This window comes from Capra hircus, chromosome 22, assembly GCF_001704415.2.
Source record: "Capra hircus breed San Clemente chromosome 22, ASM170441v1, whole genome shotgun sequence".
NCBI lineage: Eukaryota > Metazoa > Chordata > Mammalia > Artiodactyla > Bovidae > Capra > Capra hircus.
Genome location: NC_030829.1, coordinates 42,871,160 through 42,888,791, shown reverse-complemented (window position 1 = coordinate 42,888,791; position 17,632 = coordinate 42,871,160). Strand labels below are relative to the sequence as shown.

At 45.6% G+C, this 17,632-nt stretch overlaps 1 protein-coding gene across 7 annotated transcripts in view; it reads left to right on the top strand.

Moving 5' to 3' along the window:
- The window catches only part of PXK (PX domain containing serine/threonine kinase like), an 82,233-nt gene that overhangs the window by 57,066 nt on the left and 7,535 nt on the right, over positions 1–17,632 (top strand). For 5 of the 7 annotated variants that reach the window (XM_018066766.1, XM_018066768.1, XM_018066769.1 and 2 more), the window contains exons 13-17: positions 1,815–1,863; positions 6,133–6,210; positions 6,744–6,830; positions 7,270–7,339; positions 10,556–10,618. In XM_018066766.1, the coding sequence (XP_017922255.1) occupies positions 1,815–1,863; positions 6,133–6,210; positions 6,744–6,830; positions 7,270–7,339; positions 10,556–10,618 (347 nt within the window). The remainder of the gene's footprint in view (positions 1–1,814; positions 1,864–6,132; positions 6,211–6,743; positions 6,831–7,269; positions 7,340–10,555; positions 10,619–17,632) is intronic. The other 2 variants (XM_018066767.1, XM_018066772.1) reach the window with 1 other exon arrangement.

Genomic DNA, 17,632 nt, shown 5'->3' with positions numbered 1-17,632 from the left:
GTCTGAGTTTAGACAGACCTGGGTGTGGGCACAGCTTTAGTGCTTTCCCCAGGTGACCTTGGGCAGGTTTCCTAACCTCAGGAAGCTGAGTTTCCTCATCTATAAATGGGGATGATAATAGTCTCCACCTCAGAGTGCTAGTGGGAGGATTTATTGAGATGATTCCTCATACAGGCCCAGTTACTTAAGAAGTGCTTATTAAATGATAGTTACGCAGCGTCTATTTTGTGCTCTGAGATGTACCCAGTGCCCTGTGAGCAGATGTATTCGGGAAACAATTACATGAGGAAATGAAGCAGGACAGCTTGAAGTACATACAACCCGAGTTCAGGGGAGGCAGTGATAACTTCAGATTCCTTGTGTTCCAGTGGGTCTGTTCCAGTCCGAGGCCCTGGGGAGGATGTGCTGTACAGAGCAGCCCAAGCCCCTGCCCCGTGGATGTGACTTTTCAATGTTTCACTGACACTGGGGCATCCCTCTGTGAACCAGGCACAATCAGCAGCAGTGCCAACGTGGGAAAATTATTGTAGTCATTTTCCCATTCACTTGTAGAACACATGCCCTTGTAGTTAGGAAACAGCCTCTATCCATGTCAGTTTACTTGAGTTTGCATTTGCACCCCCTGCTTGAAAGCACTTACATTTTCCTCCCAGCCTTCCAGTTCTAAAGCGAATCCAATTTTTTTTTTTTTTTTTCTTCACTGAAGTCCTTCTATCCTGTGGGCTTCAGCCTGGGATAGCATTTAGCGAGGTGTGAATTCTGCTCAGTTAAAAATGTGTTGTCTGGGAAGTAAGTGGACCCCTTGGCCTTGAAGGGGAGAGTTTTGGCCCCACCTCTAGGCCGCCCTGGGAGCGCTGTGGGGAAACGTTAACCCTGTCTCTTCTGCTTGAGATGTAGTTCCCCTTTTTCAAAAAGGGGAGCAGTTCAAGGAAAGACTTATGCCAAACCGTTTGAGCAGTGCCCAAACAACCATTTAGTCAGAACAGTTCAGAATTCCTCACACTATTCTTTTTAATGGCATACTTTGAAGGAGAGAATTGAAATTCTCCAAAAGCTGCTGTTTCTTCTTAAGAGAGCCTGAGAAGCACTACTTTTCCTTAAAAGATTATTTTCTCTCGTTGGATTCCAATCAAAACAATTCCTTTTTACTTACTCACACATTTTTATTATATTGAGCTTTAGAATAAATTTTATCCTCCTCTGGGACCAAAAAAAAAAAGGAAAATCAATCATTCTGTTTAGAAATATCTGCTGCATATTATTAATTGCAGTATAATATAAATAATGGGCTTCCATGGTGGCTCAGGTGTAAAGAATCTGCCTGCAGTCCTGGGGCCCCGGGTATGGAAGGAAATGGCAACCACTCCAGTATTTATGCCTGGGAAATCCCATGGACAGAGCCTGGTGGGCTACAGTCCATGAGGCCACAGAGTTGGGACAAGTCTGAGTGACTAACACTTGGACTTTTCATAACCATAATAAGTAACTTGCAAATTTCTTTTCAAAATGCAAATTAATTTACATGAGAAGACTGTTGGCCCTCAGTGGGGAAGTCACCGTCCCTACAAAGCTGACCCAGCCCTCCTGCTGAGCTCGGAAATAATGGGGAGTTGGGGTTTCTGGAGGTCACTGTGGGTGGCCTCAAACTCCTTTGAGTTTATTGATAAACCTGAGGTGGTAGGTTAGACTGGGGCTGGGGGGTGACGTGGGGGTTGTGGGGGACTTGATGGGCTAAAAATGTCTCATTCTGCTCTTGTTCTGTTCTGAAAGTACACCTTGTTTAAGAAAGATATTTCTGTTTCTTTTCTTTACAGATTATTCAGTGATGTTCTGCTCACAACTTCTGAAAAGCCACAGTTTAAGGTAAAACAAATTAGTTTTTTATTCAATAAAGAGAAGATACAATATTTATAATAATGTGGAGTGGGAAAACACATACTTAAGAGTGTTTATCGATTTTAGGGGACCTAAGTGAGGACAATAGCTGGGGGACAGCCTCCCTCACAGCTCTAAGGAACGACTGTGAAGAGGCAAGGGAGCAGCCAGGATATATATGAACTTTTTGCTGGAAAAACCCCTTGTAGTCAAGCATAAGAAGATTGCTGCTAATCACAAAAGGCAGACATCTCCAGTTAATGATTTTAATCGCTTTTTTTTGCATGAAAGATGCGGAAATCTGGGGCCATTGGAATTCTCCTTGGTGTGAGACAGACATCTCCAGTTAATGATTTTAATTGCTTTTTTGTGTGAAAGATGCGGGAATCTGGGGCTGTTGAAATTCTCCTTCGGTGTGGTGCACACCTGAACTCTAGGATCTGCTTTCCTGTTTTTCTCCGCCTTGAGTTCTTACACCCCCAACCCCCAGGGGTGGACAGTTGCAGTGGGTTGCAGCTTAATCCTCGAGGAAGAGGAATGGCCAGCAACATCCTTCGTTTCACATGAAGAAAAATTGAAAATAATCTAAATGTTTTACAATCTTGAAGTAGTTTAATAATTTACAGTACGTGGATTGAGTGTGTTTTATCTAATGAAAGTGAAATTTACAAAGACATTCTAGCAGCATGGAAGGTGATTATTGTTTGGGCTAAGGGAGGAAAGCAGAATATAAAATACAGTGTGTAGGAACTTCCCTGGCGGTCCATCGGTTACGGGTCTGCACTTCCAATGCACGGGCACAGGTTCGATCCCTGGCTGGGAAATTAAGATCCCATGTCCTGCGTGGTATGGCCAAAAAAAAAAAAAAAAATAGTGTGAAAAAATACTTCTGTCTAGAATAAAGACTGGAAGCAAGTATCCTGGGAAGTAGCCAGGCTATGCAGTGTTGTGGAAACAGTAGGAGATTTAGAGCTCCCCAAAACCAAGTTGTTGCCTTACTTTGCTTTGGTGATAGCCTCTAATCACCTCCCAAAGGTTCCACGACATTTGACTCTTTGGACCAGGTCGGTTTTTACTGCTGGGGCTGCACTGTGCATTAAGCAGCACCCTGGCCTGTGACCCCACTAGAGGGGAGTGGTACTCCCTGTCCACCTCCACATTGTGTGGCAATCAAAACTTCCTCCAGACGTTGCCAGCTGTCCCCTAGAGAGGGGAGGAGGGCAAGATCACCCCCATTTGAAAGCCGCTGATGTATGGGCAAAGACCTGTTCTGTGGGTCCATGTTTACTCATGTAGAGTTGGTGAGTAAAACCTGACTGCTGTCAGTGGACAACTGAGATGATCCAGAACACATGGTACAGGGCTGGGCCCCACTCAGCACTCACTTTTAGCATTGTTTTGGATAGTAGTGTGTTGCGAGTATGCTCAGTCATGTCTGACTCTTTGCAACCATTTGGACTGGAGCTTTCTAGACCCCTCTGTCCATGGGATTTCCAAGGCTAGAATACTGGAGTGGGTTGCCACTTCCTTCTCCAGGGGATCTTCCTGACCCAGGGATTGAGGCTGCGTCTCCTGCATTGCAGGCAGATTCTTTACCACTGAGCCAAAGGAAGACCTTTGGGTGGTAGAATGAAGGGTAATTCTCTTTCTCCTTTCTACAGTCCCCCCAAACCCATAATCTTACAATGAAATTAAATTTACTGGGGAAAAAGAAAACACCAAACAAGATGGTGTCTGAAGATTTTATAGGCAAGGGAGAGGCTTTCTGCTGTCCTGTTTTGCCAGTTAGAGGGGGCTTCCCCGGTGGCTCAGATGGCAAAGAATCCACCTACAGTGCAGGAGACCTGGATTTGATCCCTGAGTTGGGAAGATCCCCTGGAGGAGGGCATGGCTCTAGTATTCTTGCCTGAAGAATCCCCATGGACAGAGGAGCCTGGTGGGCTACAGTCTATGGGATCGCAAATAGTCAGATAGGACTGAGTGACTAAGAACAGCACACAGCAGAAAGAATAGCTTCTTTGGATCTGAAGTTGGAGCAAAAGAAAACCTTTGGAATTCATGTATTTTTTACTGAAGCTCTTTAGGAAATGCATTCAGCCTTGTAAATATACTCTCCTCAAGTCTGATAGTCCAGCCCAGGGGTTATCATTAGCCCTGTTCTTCCCCCAAGCCAGAGAGTCTGTGGCAAAGATAATGTGATCTTAAAATCCGTGTTAACCTCTTGTGTGTCTGTTTTCTTTGCGGAAATATACACGAGACTGGTGATGTTGGTTGTCTCCATGGAGGGGTACTAGGTGGGATGCTTTTTTTCTGCGGATATACCCTTTTTATGCCTAATGAGTTTTGAACCATATCACTGCATATTACCTACTCAAAGCGTCTTTAAAGTTAGATTTTTAGAAGAATTTGTTGTTCTGGTTCAGTAGCTAAGTCATGTCTGACTCTTTTGCAACCCCATGGACTGCAGCATGCCAGGTTCCTCTGTCCTTCACTTTCTCCTGGAGTTTGCTCAAATTCATGTCCATTGAGTTGGTGGTGCCAACCAACCATCTTATCCTCTGTTGCCTGCTTTTCCTCCTGACCTCAATCTTTCCCAGTGTCAGGGTCTTTTCCAGTAAGTCACCTCTTTTCATCAGGTGGCCAAAGTATTGGGAGCTTCAGCTTCACCATCAGTCCTTCCAATGAATATTCAGGTTTGATTTCTTTTAGGATTGACTGGTTTGATCTTGCAGTCCAAACGACTCTCAAGGTCTTCAGCACTGCAATTTGAAAGCATCAGTTCTCTGGCACTCAGCCATCTTTATGGTCCAACTCTCATATCTGTACATGACTACTGGAAAAACCATGGCTTTGACCATATAGACCTTTTCTGGCAAAGTGATGTCTCTGCTTTTTAATATACTGTCTAGGTTTGTCATAGCTTTCCTTCCAAAGAGCAGGTGTCTTTTAATTTGCTGGCTGCAGTCACCATCCACAGTGATTCTGGAGCCCAAGAAAAAAAATCTGTCACTGCTTTAACTTTTTCCTCTTGTATTTACCATAAAGTGATGGGGCAGGATGCCATGATCTTAGTTTTTTGAATGTTGAATTTTAAGCCAGCTTTTTCTTTCTCCTTTTTCACTCTCATCAAGAGGCTTTTTAGTTTCTCTTCATTTTTGCCATTAGAGTGGTATCATCTACATATCTGAGATTGTTGATATTTCTTTTGGCAATCTTGATTCCAGCTTGTGTTTCATCCAGCCTGGCATTTCACATGATGTACTCAGCATGTAAGTTAAAATAAGCAGGGTAACACTGTACAGCTTTGTCGTACTCCTTTCCCAATTTTGAACCAGTCCATTGTTTTGTATCTGGTTCTAACTCTTGCTTGTTGACCCCCCATATAGGTTTCTCAGGATTCAGATAAGATGGGCTGGTATTCTCATCTCTTTAAGAATTTTCCACATTTTGTTGTGATCCACATAGTCAAAGGCTTTAGTGTAGTCAGTGAAGCAGAAGCAGATGTTTTTCTGGCATTCCCTTGCTTTTTCTATAATCCAACAAATGTTGGCAATTTGATCTCTGGTTCTCTTGCCTTTTCTAAACCCAGCTTATACATCTGGAAGTTCTCAGTTCATGTACTGCTAACACCTAGCTTGAAGGATTTTGAGAATAACCTTACTGGCATGTGAAATGAGCACAATTATGCAGTAGTTTGAACATTCTTGGGCATTGCCCTCCTTTGGGATTGGAATGAAAACTGACCTTTTCCAGTCCTGTAGCCAATGCTGAGTTTTCCAAATTTGCTTGCATATCAAGTGCAGCACTTTAACAGCATCATCTTCTAGGCTGTCTCTTTGTTCCATAGATCCATGTGTCTTTATGCCAGTATCACACTCTTTTCTGTAGCTTTGCAATACATTTTTGATACAAATTTTATTTATTTGCAATAGATTTTTGAAATCAGGGACTGTGAGGCCTTAGGTTCCAACCTTCAAGATCGTTTTGGTAATTTGGGATCCCTTGAGAATTGACATACTTGAAATATCCATCATGTTTATGTGTTCATTTAGTAATATACTTCTTGCTGAAAAATGCTAATGAGGTGAGTGGGTTGGGGATAGCAAAAGTGGGCAGGATAGGAGTGAAGTGGACAGCTTGTAAGTGATTTCCTTCCAGGAATCCTCCTTGATGAGCAGCCATTTCTTCTTTCAAACTGTGACTCGAGAGAACCTCCGGCCAGTTTCCTCTGTAGATTATGTACTTCTCTATTTTCAGATCCCCACAAAGTTAAAAGAGGCATTGAGAATTGCCAAAGAATGTATAGAAAAGAGACTGATTGAAGAACAGAAACAGGTAAATCGCTAATAGTTCCTCTGTGCCTTTTGTTGTTTTAGCATCCCCACCCTCTGCTGTGGTGATCACAGTGATTTACTTTTAACTGATCATTCCTCAAATGTGTCTTGCATACTTGCTCTGGACCAGGCTCCATGTTCATTGCTGTGAGACAACTGAATACTTCACAGTCCTACCCCCAGAGAGCTCAGCCTGTGGCAGAAACAAATGTGCTCACAAAGGATGGTCACTGTTTAAGATCAGGGGAGACTGGGTGGTCGGGGGGTCATACATGTTTCATACTCTGATGGTTCTGGGGGCCATACTCATTTTCTCTAAGAGAGGAAAAGGCATATAAGGACCTGAGGGTGAAGAGGGAACGGTCTTCATCTGCTGGCATACTCTTCTCCCCGACATCCAGACCCAGTGTGGAGGCAGACAGGCTGAGCACGGAAAGCGTTTTCATCCAGATAATTTGATTTGGCGAAACATGGTAGAAATTTTCATTAGCGTAGGATATGCTTACATTTGTGGTGAACTGTGGTCTCTTAAAGATCCACCAGCATCGAAGACTGACGAGAGCTCAGTCTCACCATGGATCTGAAGAAGAAAGGAAAAAGAGGAAGATTTTAGCTCGAAAGGTAAGCCCGGTGTCTCTGTGAATTCTTTCTTGTGAGTGCTTGACTCCACGTGAGGAAAGTTCTAGGTCAATGGTGTGCGTTTAGTTCATGATGGATCTCTGTGCTGTATCTTTCTGAAGGCTAAAACTTTACAGATGGCTGGTTAGTTGCTTCTCAACAAAAACCAAATAATAGTGTCAGCAGAGAAATGGACCATAGAATTTCCTGGCTTGCTGGGCTGATGATGGCCTTACTGTACTTGTGGGGAAGGGTTGGCCTGAGATTGTAAACTCAGCATTCTTGGTTTTTATTTTTCCCTTTAGTTTTGGCTTGTGGCTTCTTCACTGTTATGAGGCCCAGTATGACCTTGCGTGTAGCTAGTTTATAACTCTGCCTAGAAATGTTTATATTCTGGTATGTTCATTCTTTGCTTCCTCCCCCCTTTCTTTTTTTTTTAAAGAAGTCAAAACGATCTGCTGTTGAAAATAATGAAGAGCATTCAGCAAAATACAGCAACTCCAATAATTCAGGTAACTGATTATAGGTTGTAGTGGGGCCTGGGGCCCAAAGATTAGGGCCAGGAGTCTAGGTTCTTGGGTTCCTCTTAGTGTCTATAGCACAGGGAGCTGTGCTGAGTGCTTCGTGGCAGGCTGGATGGGAGGGGAGATTGGGGGAGAATGGTGTGTGTATGGCTGAGTCCCTTTGCTGTCCACCTGAAGCTGTTATAACACTGTTAATTTGGCTATACCCCAATATAAAATTAAAAAAAAAAGAGAGTCCCTGGGTTCTACTAGGCAGTGTGGTGACAAATGCAGAAAACAAAAGAACTCTGTCCCCAGGGAAGAGTTTCCATAGCATTGCAAGTCTCACAGGACTCATGTACTAGAAGGGACCTCAGAGCTTAACGGGCAATGAGCCTCTTCACCGATCGCGGGACTCGATCTGTCAAAGATGAGCATCAGCCCTGGAATAAAACCCCACCCAATAATGCAGTGCAAGGCCTCCTGCTTATCAGGAGAGGCTGCACTTACTGAAATGGCCCTAAATCCTGCCCTCTGCTCTGTCCCCACGTGGCAGACGGGCACGCCCTCCTCCATTAAGGAAAGGTCTCCCCAGTGTGTAGGGATTGCAAAAGGAACATTCCAGAAGGGTGAGCAAGGCACAGAGAGCACTGTCCCTGCCCCCCCCCCACCCCGGGCTGGCTTTGGGCCTTCATGTCCCCATCTCTGGAGATCAGATCAAGGGACCCCCTGGGACCTTGCAGTCTTTCTGCCTTTTGAGTCTGTGAAGTGAAGCTCCACATGGAGAAGGGAAGGTTTCATCCTCATAGGTGCAGCTTTGGCTCAGCCCTGGAGGCTAAAGGAAGGGGATGGTTTTTGGTTTTTTAGGTTGAGGGATAGTTGCACATACTTCCAGTCAGGATAAGGACCCAGTAGAGACAGAGAACCTGAAGATGCAAAAGAGAGAGTGATTGTTGAGGGAGGCAAGGTGGGAGAGTGCTGGAAGGCCACGGAATTAGGATCAAGAGCCCAGCTGTCAGTCTCAGCTTTGGAGCAAACCCATGCATCCTTTCCTGGTGTCAGGAGCAAGTGGAGTAGGTGAAGAGGCAGAGGCATTTACAGTGGAAGGGAGGGAAGAAATTGAGGGTGTTCACAGACCATGCCTTCTCAGATCTTTTCAGGGAAGTCAGTGAGGAAGACATCTGCCAGGGGCAAGAGAAGAAGGGAGGGGTGTGCAAGACCTACAGGCTGGGCTGGCCGCCGCCAGAGGATGCGGGCTGCGTAGGTAGAGCTGGAGCTGGAAGAGTTGGGGTGGGAGAAGATTCTAGACTCCGGGAGGGTGGGAACTATGCCAGCACCACTGCTTGGAGAGTCAAGCCAGAGAAGGGCTCAGGGGGAGCTAGCGGGAAGAGAAGGAGGCCCTGGAGGTCCGTGTGAGGACCAGGGCTGGCTCCCTGGGGATGGAGGCTGGGAGAGGAGGAAGGGACTGGAGGCTATTGTGGCTGGTGCATAATTTCAGAGTTGGAGGTCTGTTTTCTCATGGTTGATGGAATTGACGTGGGCTAGTCATTTTCATCATTAGCCTGAGACTCGAGTCTTCAGTCAGCCTGTCACACTGGCAGACACCCTGTCCGATGTCTGCTTCTTATAAAGTGGAGAAAGCCTGGCTCAGTGTCTCCATCTGCCTGCTTGCAGGGCTCTATGCCAGATGCATAGGGGCTTCCCTCATAGCTCAGCTGGTAAAGAATCCACCCGCAATGCGGGAGACCCCGGTTCAATTCCTGGGTCGGGAAGATCCGCTGGAGAAGGGCTAGGCTACCCACTCCAGTATTCTTGGGCTTCCCTTGTGGCTCAGCTGGTAAAGAATCTGCCTGCAATGTGGGAGACCTGGATTCAATCCCTGGGTTGGGAAGATCCCCTAGAGAAGGGAAAGGCTATCCAGTCCAGTATTCTAGCCTGGAGAATTCCATGGGCTGTATAATCCTTGGAGTCGCAAAGAGTCAGACACGACTGAGTGACTTTCACTTCACTTCATTTATGCCAGATGCAGCCAGGTGGGAGGCTAAGGACTCCAAGACACCACCTCAAGGAGTTTAGGAAAGCCAGGAAGCTGTTGATAGTAATGTATAGATCATCTCCAGACCCCACTGAGTCACAAATGCAAACCCTTCTCCCCTTTAAAACCCACGTTAGCACTACAAGCAGCGCCATATCACAGTGGGCTGGATTTTGCCATCTTTTTCAGTAAAACGCCTCCCATATTTTATAGGAAGTGAGAGAATATGGCAAATAGTGGAAAGGGATTCAACCGGCGGGGGGGATGGTTTAATTAGGACATTTCTCTTTGGCGGGGGGGATGGTTTAATTAGGACATTTCTCTTTGTGCTCAGTGTCTGTGTGATGTGGATGACTGGAGAGATCATGGTAGGAGGCGCCCGCAGAACAGGTGGTGGCCTCTCAGTTACCTACAGGGAGCTCTGGTGGTCCTTCGCTAGGACCTCCATGTGAGGGAAGGGGCTTGTGTGGGCTGTTCTATCTGTTCACTGGGCTACTTCCAGGTTAAGTCAGGAGGGTGTATTCTGGGGATTTCTGAGCAGTGGGAGTGATGCTGGGGAATTTGGGAATATTTGAAATATAACAATGTTACTAGGTCCAGGAAAAGCATACAACCTATGGGAATATGCACCTTAATGTAAATGAGGGTATTTGCTGAACTTCAGGTAAGAAAAAGCCTGGGAAATCCACACACTGAAGAGGCTGATCCTATCCAGTTCAGTGTGCCTGCTGGTAAAAAGGCACTTCCACAGGGAGCATTGCCGGGTGGATGCGCTGGAGAACTCTCGCTTCCTCTGGAGAGGCCTCCACCAGACTGCCCTGCGCCCCTCCGTCACCTGTTCCTGGTCCTGTCATTTGTCGTTCGTTACCCAGGGATAGGGGTTGGGTCCACAAGAGAGACTGTAGCCAACTGCATAAGCTGTTGGATGGCACAAGGTTGATTTCAAACCAGGCAGGCTGTGGGGAGCAGTGGGAGGCAGCGAGGCCTGGGGAAGGAGACGTGTCCTGCAGTGGGATGGACGCCTGCCGTCATGGGTCCAGTCCCTGAACTCTGTCCCGCCTGCCTTTTCCCGCCAGGTCCACACGTGCAGCCAAGTGCAGAGGCTCAGACAGTGGTGGGTCCCAGCTCAGGCCACATTCCAGATGTCTTTCTTTGGTCCCCATGAGGGTTTTCTCTGTTTTCTCTCTCAGCAGGATCTGGGGCCAGCTCACCTCTCACATCCCCGTCCTCGCCGACTCCGCCCTCCACAGCAGGTCAGTGACAAGGCGGAGTGACCTGCCTGCCTCCCCTTCTGCACCAGTGGGGAGAAGTGTGAGGCTCTTGCTCTTCTTGCCTTGGCTCAGACATTTGAGGTGTTAGAAGGGACCATCCTCCTCCAGAGAAACTAGTGGGGGTGCAGATCAGCAGTGTCACTTGGGAGAAACGAGGGTCTCGATTTCCAAACTCAGATTTCAAAAGGAATGGAATAGTTGGTTTTAGGGCCGCTCACCCACCCCCTACCTCCAGCTCGCTCTCTTCGCTGTAAAGCCTCATGCAGGTTCCTTAGATCAGACCCTGTCTTGGTATAGGCTCAGGCTGAACAAAGCAACTGCGCTGCTGCCCAGAGGCCCTGTCCTGCCAGGACTCTCTCAGGGAGCCCAGCCACACTGCTGGCTTTGTCACAGCGCAACTGGTGAAATGCACGCCTAGGAGTGAGAGACCCACGGAGCTTCTGATTTCCTGATAGTCGTCTGTGCTCTGTTCTGCTCTGCATTTCATCATCTGACTACTTTTCTGTGGCTAGCCAACGATTGTTTCACTTTTCTGACTTAAATCAGGTTTCTTGGAGTCTTTTGAAAAAATGTAAAGAGTTTCTTTTTTTTTTTCCCAGGGAATAACCTCTAAATGTGTGCAGTGGCCTCATAACGCTATCTTTTTTCTTTCATTTTGGAACTAATATCTCTCTCCTAACCACTTTGCAAGCCCCATAAAAATGCTTTGGGATACCAGGATCTCCTTTCACTCCTTAACTGAACCAGATGTGCTAGATGTCAGAGGAACTGGTTCTACCACTCAGATCTTGCCGGCTGTGTTTGGAGCAGTCTCTGCAACCATTTGAAGGGAGAGTGGGCTGGGGTTGATTTATGAGTTGACAATACCATACTCATTAAGGCTTAAAGTGGCACCCAGCAGCTACCAAGAGCATTACCCAACCCCTCTCAAATGCTTCTAACAGACCTTCCAAACAGAAAAAAAAAAAGATGACCATCAAATGTAAGGAGACTGGTTTGAAGGGCTTACATCTGGCTGTCGGGTGTCTTAACCAGGGAGGCTAGTTACTGGTGGTTTGCTGTCGAGTGTTCTGGGGCCAGGGTTTATTTTAATAAAAGTGCCTGTCTCATGGAGACGTAATATCCTATATCCTGTCCGACTTTGTCAGCAGATTTTACAAGAAGGCCCCCACATATTGATCCATACAGAAAGTAGACTTCTTCTCTGTCTTTTGTAGAGGTGAGCGCTATAGGCTGATCAGAAATTTTTGGAGAGCCACTGCCCACGATCATGTTGAGCCATTTTCTAGATGAGAGGATGGATATTAATTTCACACTGCTTAGACATATTAAGGAAATAGGAGAGAACTAATAGTGAGAATCCATGAAGCCTCCTTTAAGAAGTGAGGTGTCTGCTAGAAGTGCAGACCACCTTGCTGTGTGCATTCGAGGTGGGCAGTTATCTGCCAGTTCTCATTTTTAAATACCTTGGAGAATTCAGTCTGTTTGGATTATTTTCGATGAATCCTCTAATCTGAGTTCTCAGTTGAGTTCTCAGTTCTGATGCAGTACCTGGTTTGCATGAAATGAGGCAACTTTTAGAATGAGAAGAAAAAGAGAAATCTTTTGTAATTAGAATCAGTGTTGGAAAAAACTTCATCTGAGGTGAGAGGGAACAGTCGGGAATATAGTTCCATGTCCTGAAGGGTAGTCACAAGTATTCAGAGGGAAACACATGTGAGGCCCCAAGCACAATGCCTGGCAGAGATGAGAGGTGCCCAGCAGGTCTTGGCTTTCTCTTTTCCTCTATGTCCTTTAATGTTTCATTGATGAAATGATTGACTCAGCCCCAGAGACTGTACTCTGACCTCTGCTGGACATTTATCGTTAATGCGACTCATAAAAATAACTGGCATTTGCCTATCAACCTAGCATTTAAGGCCCCAAGCAAGCCACCCACAGGGAGTTTATTCATTCAGCTACTTTAGATGCATTTATCCAGAGCCTGCAGTATGCCTGGCACTGTGCTAATAAGTCCTGGGTCACAAAGATGAGCACGCAGACAAGGCCCAACTGAGTGGCCTGGCATTGCCATCACCTCTCAGGAGCTCCAGAATGATAGATACTGATCAAGCAAATGGCTTTCTTCAGGTCCCGCCCATGGTAACTTCCTCCCCCAATAGTTCTTCTTAAATAGAGAATCTCCTCCTGAAAAAAACTACCAACAGAGCAGCATCTCGAACTTCTGTACTGTACAAGGCCGCACAGGTGGTACCGTCATGCTGCCATTCCCATGGGACGTGCTCCACAAATCCTGGGGAAGATGGAGAAACTATATGCAAAAACAAGACTGGGAGCTGACTGTGGCTCAGATCATGAACTCCTTATTGCCAAATTCAGACAAATTGAAGAAAGTAGGGAAAACCACTAGACCATTCAGGTATGAAGTAAATCAAATCCTTTACAATTTTACAGTGGAAGTGAGAAATAGATTCAAGGGATTAGATCTGATAGACAGGGTGCCTGAAAAACTATGGACGGAGGTTCATGACATTATACAGGTGGCAGTGATCAAGACCATCCCCAACAAAAAGAAATGCAAAAAGGCAAAGTGGTTGTCTGAGGAGGCCTTACAAATAGCTGAGAAAAGAAGAGAAGCTAAAGGCAAAGGAGAAAAAGGAAAGATATATCCATCTGAATGCAGACTTCCAAAGAATAGCAGGAAGAGATAAGAAAGCCTTCCCAAGTGATCAATGCAAAGAAATAGAGAAAAAAATAGAATGGGAAAGACTAGAGATCTCTTCAAGAAAATTAGAGATACCAAGGGAACATTTCATGCAAAGATGGGCTGTATATTGTCACCCTGCTTATTTAACTTATATGCAGAGTTCATCATGCCAAATGCTGGGCTGGATGAAGCACACTGGGATCAAGATTACTGGGAGAAATATCAATAACCTGAGATACACAGATACCACCCTTATGGCAGAAAGTGAAGAGGAACTAAAGAGCCTCTTGATGAAAGTGAAAGAGGAGAGTGAAAAGCTGGGTTAAAACTCAACATTTTTAAAATTTATTTTAAGCTCAACATTTAAAAAACTAAAATCATAGTCTCTGGTCCCGTCACTTCATGACAAATAGATGGGGAAACAGTGGAAACAGTGAACAAACTATATTTTCTTGGGCTCCAAAATCACTGCAGATGGTGACTGCAGCCATGAAGTTAAAAGACACTTGCTCCTTGGAAGAAAAGCTATGACCAACCTAGACAGCATATTAAAAAGCAGGCACATTGTTCCTTTGCTGACAAAGTTCTGTCTAGTCAAAGCTATGGTTTTTCCAGTGGTCATGTATGGATGTGAGAGTTGGACCATAAAAAAGCTGATTGTTGAAGAATTGATGCTTTTGAACTGTGGTGTTGGAGAAGACTCTTGAGAGTCCATTGGATTGCAAGGAGGTCTAACCTGTCCATCCTAAAGGAAATCAGTCCTGAATATTCATTGGAAGGGCTGATGCTAAAGCTGAAACTCCAATACTTTGGCCACCTGATGTGAAGAATTGACTCATTGGAAAAGACCCTGATGCTGGGCCAGATTGAAGGTGGGAGGAGAAGGGGACAACAGACGATGAGATGGTTGGATGGCATCACCAACCCAATGGACATGCGTTTGAGCAAGCTCTGGGAGTTGGTGAAGGACAGGGAAGCCTGGCGTGCTGCAGTCCACGGGGTCACAGAGAGTCGGACATGACTGAGCGAATGAACTGAACTGAACTGGGTGAGGGCAAGGCTTTCAGCCTACTCACCGCCTGGGCAGCCCTTATTTAGACTGGTCCTTTCCCTTTCAGGACAGGTGGCCAGGCTTCTCACTGGGCTCATCTCTCTTGCTGCCTCTCTGCACGCTACCTGTCTTATTGCTGAAATCACAATTTACTCCAATTTATGTTGACTCATTGGAAAAGACTCTGATGCTGGGAGGGATTGGGGGCAGGAGGAAAAGGGGACGACAGAGGATGAGATGGCTGGATGGCATCACCGACTCGATGGATGTGAGTTTGAGTGAACTCGGGGAGATGGTGATGGACAGGGAGGCCTAGCGTGCTGTGATTCATGGGGTCTCAAGGAGTCGGAACGACTGAGCGACTGAACTGAACTGATGTCTTTACTTCTAGGCCACATTTATGCTGTATCTGGAAACTAAATCAAGCATAGTGTTAATATCTTCTGGCTTTATAATATGCGATTTTCTCAAGAAATGAAGGAAAAGTCTTCATTTTCAAGGGCTAGCATTGAAAAGGAATTCCTGCTGAAGGTAGCATCTCAAACACAGCTCCAACTGGGAGTCCTTGAGATCTACATCTTGGCCTACAGAACCTAAACTTGAGGTCACCACTCTGTAGTTCTAGATAGAACCTTGGAGAAGACACTTGACCTCCCTGGGCGTCAGACTTCAAAATCAAGTGAGGCCCGATAGGGCTCCTGGGCATGGAAACCCTTTTGTCCCTTGTTTCTTGTAGACCAGACACCAGCCTCCATGACCTTCCCTGAGTTTCAAAGGGTAGAGTTGCAAATCAAGGGAGGAGCATCCAGAAACCTGCTGAGACAAGATTAAGCCCTGCACACACCTTAATCTTGTCAGGGACCCCACCCTTAGACTCTTGTTACAAAACCCCTCACCAAATCCCCTGCGGGTAGAGATACACCTCTGCCTGGCAAACTAATAAAGCTGTCCTTTTCTGTTTTCACCCAGAGAGGTTTGATTTAGTTTGATTTAGCCCGGGTATACAGAGAGGCAGAGCTTTCACATCAGCTTTCCATTTTTAAACAAAGATAGCAACAGTGCCTGTCTAGTGGATTTACTATGAGGATCCAGAGAGTCCTGGGCCTAAGAGGTTAGAACAGCACCTGATACAGTCAGTCCTCAGGGCACTGTGAGTTACTGGGAGACCTTGAATAAGTAGATTTCTGGGTTTGGGTTGTTGTTTATTTGCTAAGGCACGTCTGACTCTTTCTTGACCCCATGGACGGCAGCCCGCCAGGCTTCTTTGTGCTGGGGATTTCTCAGGCAAAAATAATGGAGTGGGTAGCCATTTCCTTCTCCAGGGGATCTTCCTGACCCAGGGATCAAACCCTAGTCTCCTTCTTGACAGGAGTATTCTTTTGGGTTAAAAAGGCAAAAGGGAGAGGGTTAGAGGAGCCCATCTCAGTTCTTTCTAATCAAGCATCCTCTAAACCGACTGTTTGCTGGAAAATAACATCATTTATACCAGTGGCTCAGCAGATAAACAATCCTCCTGTAATGCAGGAGATACAGGAAACATGGGTTGGATCCCTGGGTCAGGAAGATCCCCTGAAGACGGAAATGGCAACCCATTCCAGTATTCTTGCCTGGGGAATTCCGCACACAGAGGAGCCTGGCAGGCTAGTCCGTGGGGTCATAAAGACACAGCTGAGCACACACACACCTACATACATAAACCCACTGTGGACCCACCCCTGGCAGTTTGCTCAGCAATAGATCAATTGAGGCAAGGTCAGTTTGACGGCATTGACTTTCTTCCTGAAATCATCAGTTTTAAAAGCATTTGTGGTAACTAAGGGTGGTTTTAAGCTCAGTTACTTTCAGGACAGGGCAGAAGAGACAGGTGTTTCTAAGCAAAGGAGTCTTACTCTCCTGAGTCCTTTCCAGCATTTGTGTAAGGACTGGGGCCTCTCCTATTTCTCTCTGAACCTCCCTGCCCAGGGCCTTTTCTTGAAATCCTTACTAGATTGATGGGAGAAAGACTAGAAAGATTTCCTTAAGTTTGTAGGCAGTTCTGTTGGGTAGGGTGGCATTCTCGAAAGCCTTTTGTTTTTTTCCCAGTGAGAACATTCCTAGCACTTTCTTTTTTCTAAAGTGTATGTTTCCTGCCTCTAGCAGGTCATTCTTTCAGGAACTTTGAGATACTTTATTCTGACTGATTTCTGGGTCAGTGTCACCAGCCAGTGTTTACACTCTGTGTTCATGGAGCTGAGTGGCTTAGAAGGTCCTGATTTACATGCAGATATTTGCTCCTGCTCTCCCTTTGGGAGGAGACAGGCCTGCTGTCTTGGTATTGCGCGCCCGCGTGCGTGCATGTGTGTGTGTGTTTAAAAAGATTGTGTGTGTGTGTGTTTAAAAAGATTGTGTGTGTGTGTTTTTAAAAAGATTGTGTGTGTGTGTTTAAAAATATCGTGTGTGTGTTTAAAAAGATTGTGTGTGTGTATTTTTAAAAAGATTGTGTGTATGTGTGTTTAAAAAGATTGTGTGTGTGCGTTTAAAAAGATTGTGTGTGTGTATGTTTTTAAAAAGACTGTGTGTGTGTTTTTTTTTTAAAAGATTGTGTGTGTGTTTAAAAAGATTGTGTGTGTGTGTTTAAAAAGATTTGCAAAAAAAAAACAAAGATTTGTAATAGAGCATAAAGAGTATTTGGGGAAATCTTAAGTAAGCAGGAAACCCAAATTATTATTGTTGTTAATAATCATATTTCACATGTTTTGAGTGCTTATTTTGTCCTAGGCACTGTTCTAGGAGATTTATAGTTATTGTTTTATTTAATCCTCATGAATACCTTCCTATCCAAGGAGCAGGGATTATGCTTATAGCTCCGTTTCACAGACAAAGACACTGAGGCTCTAGTGGACCTTGACTGCGGTCGCGCAAGTGGGAGGTCCTGGAGCCAGGATCCAGTCTTGGTCTCTGTCCTGCTCAGCTCCCTGATTTCTCCTGAGCACCTGCTCTCTCGGTGCACTGCAGGGCCTGTGCTGCTAACAGCTGTGCTTGGCTGGCGTGATACGAGCCCTGAAGCAAGCGCTAGGAGCCCCGGGCTTGGGATGCAGCTCCCCCACTCAATATCCATTCTTTGAAGCTGTCTTTTAAGAGAATTCCTGGTCTTTATGAGGTAGATAATGTACACAGGGCCTGATAAGCAAGAAAGTACTGTGAAGGTAAGATGTGAATACCTTGCAAGAGAATTCTAGCCCTTCTTGCTTGCAGTTTA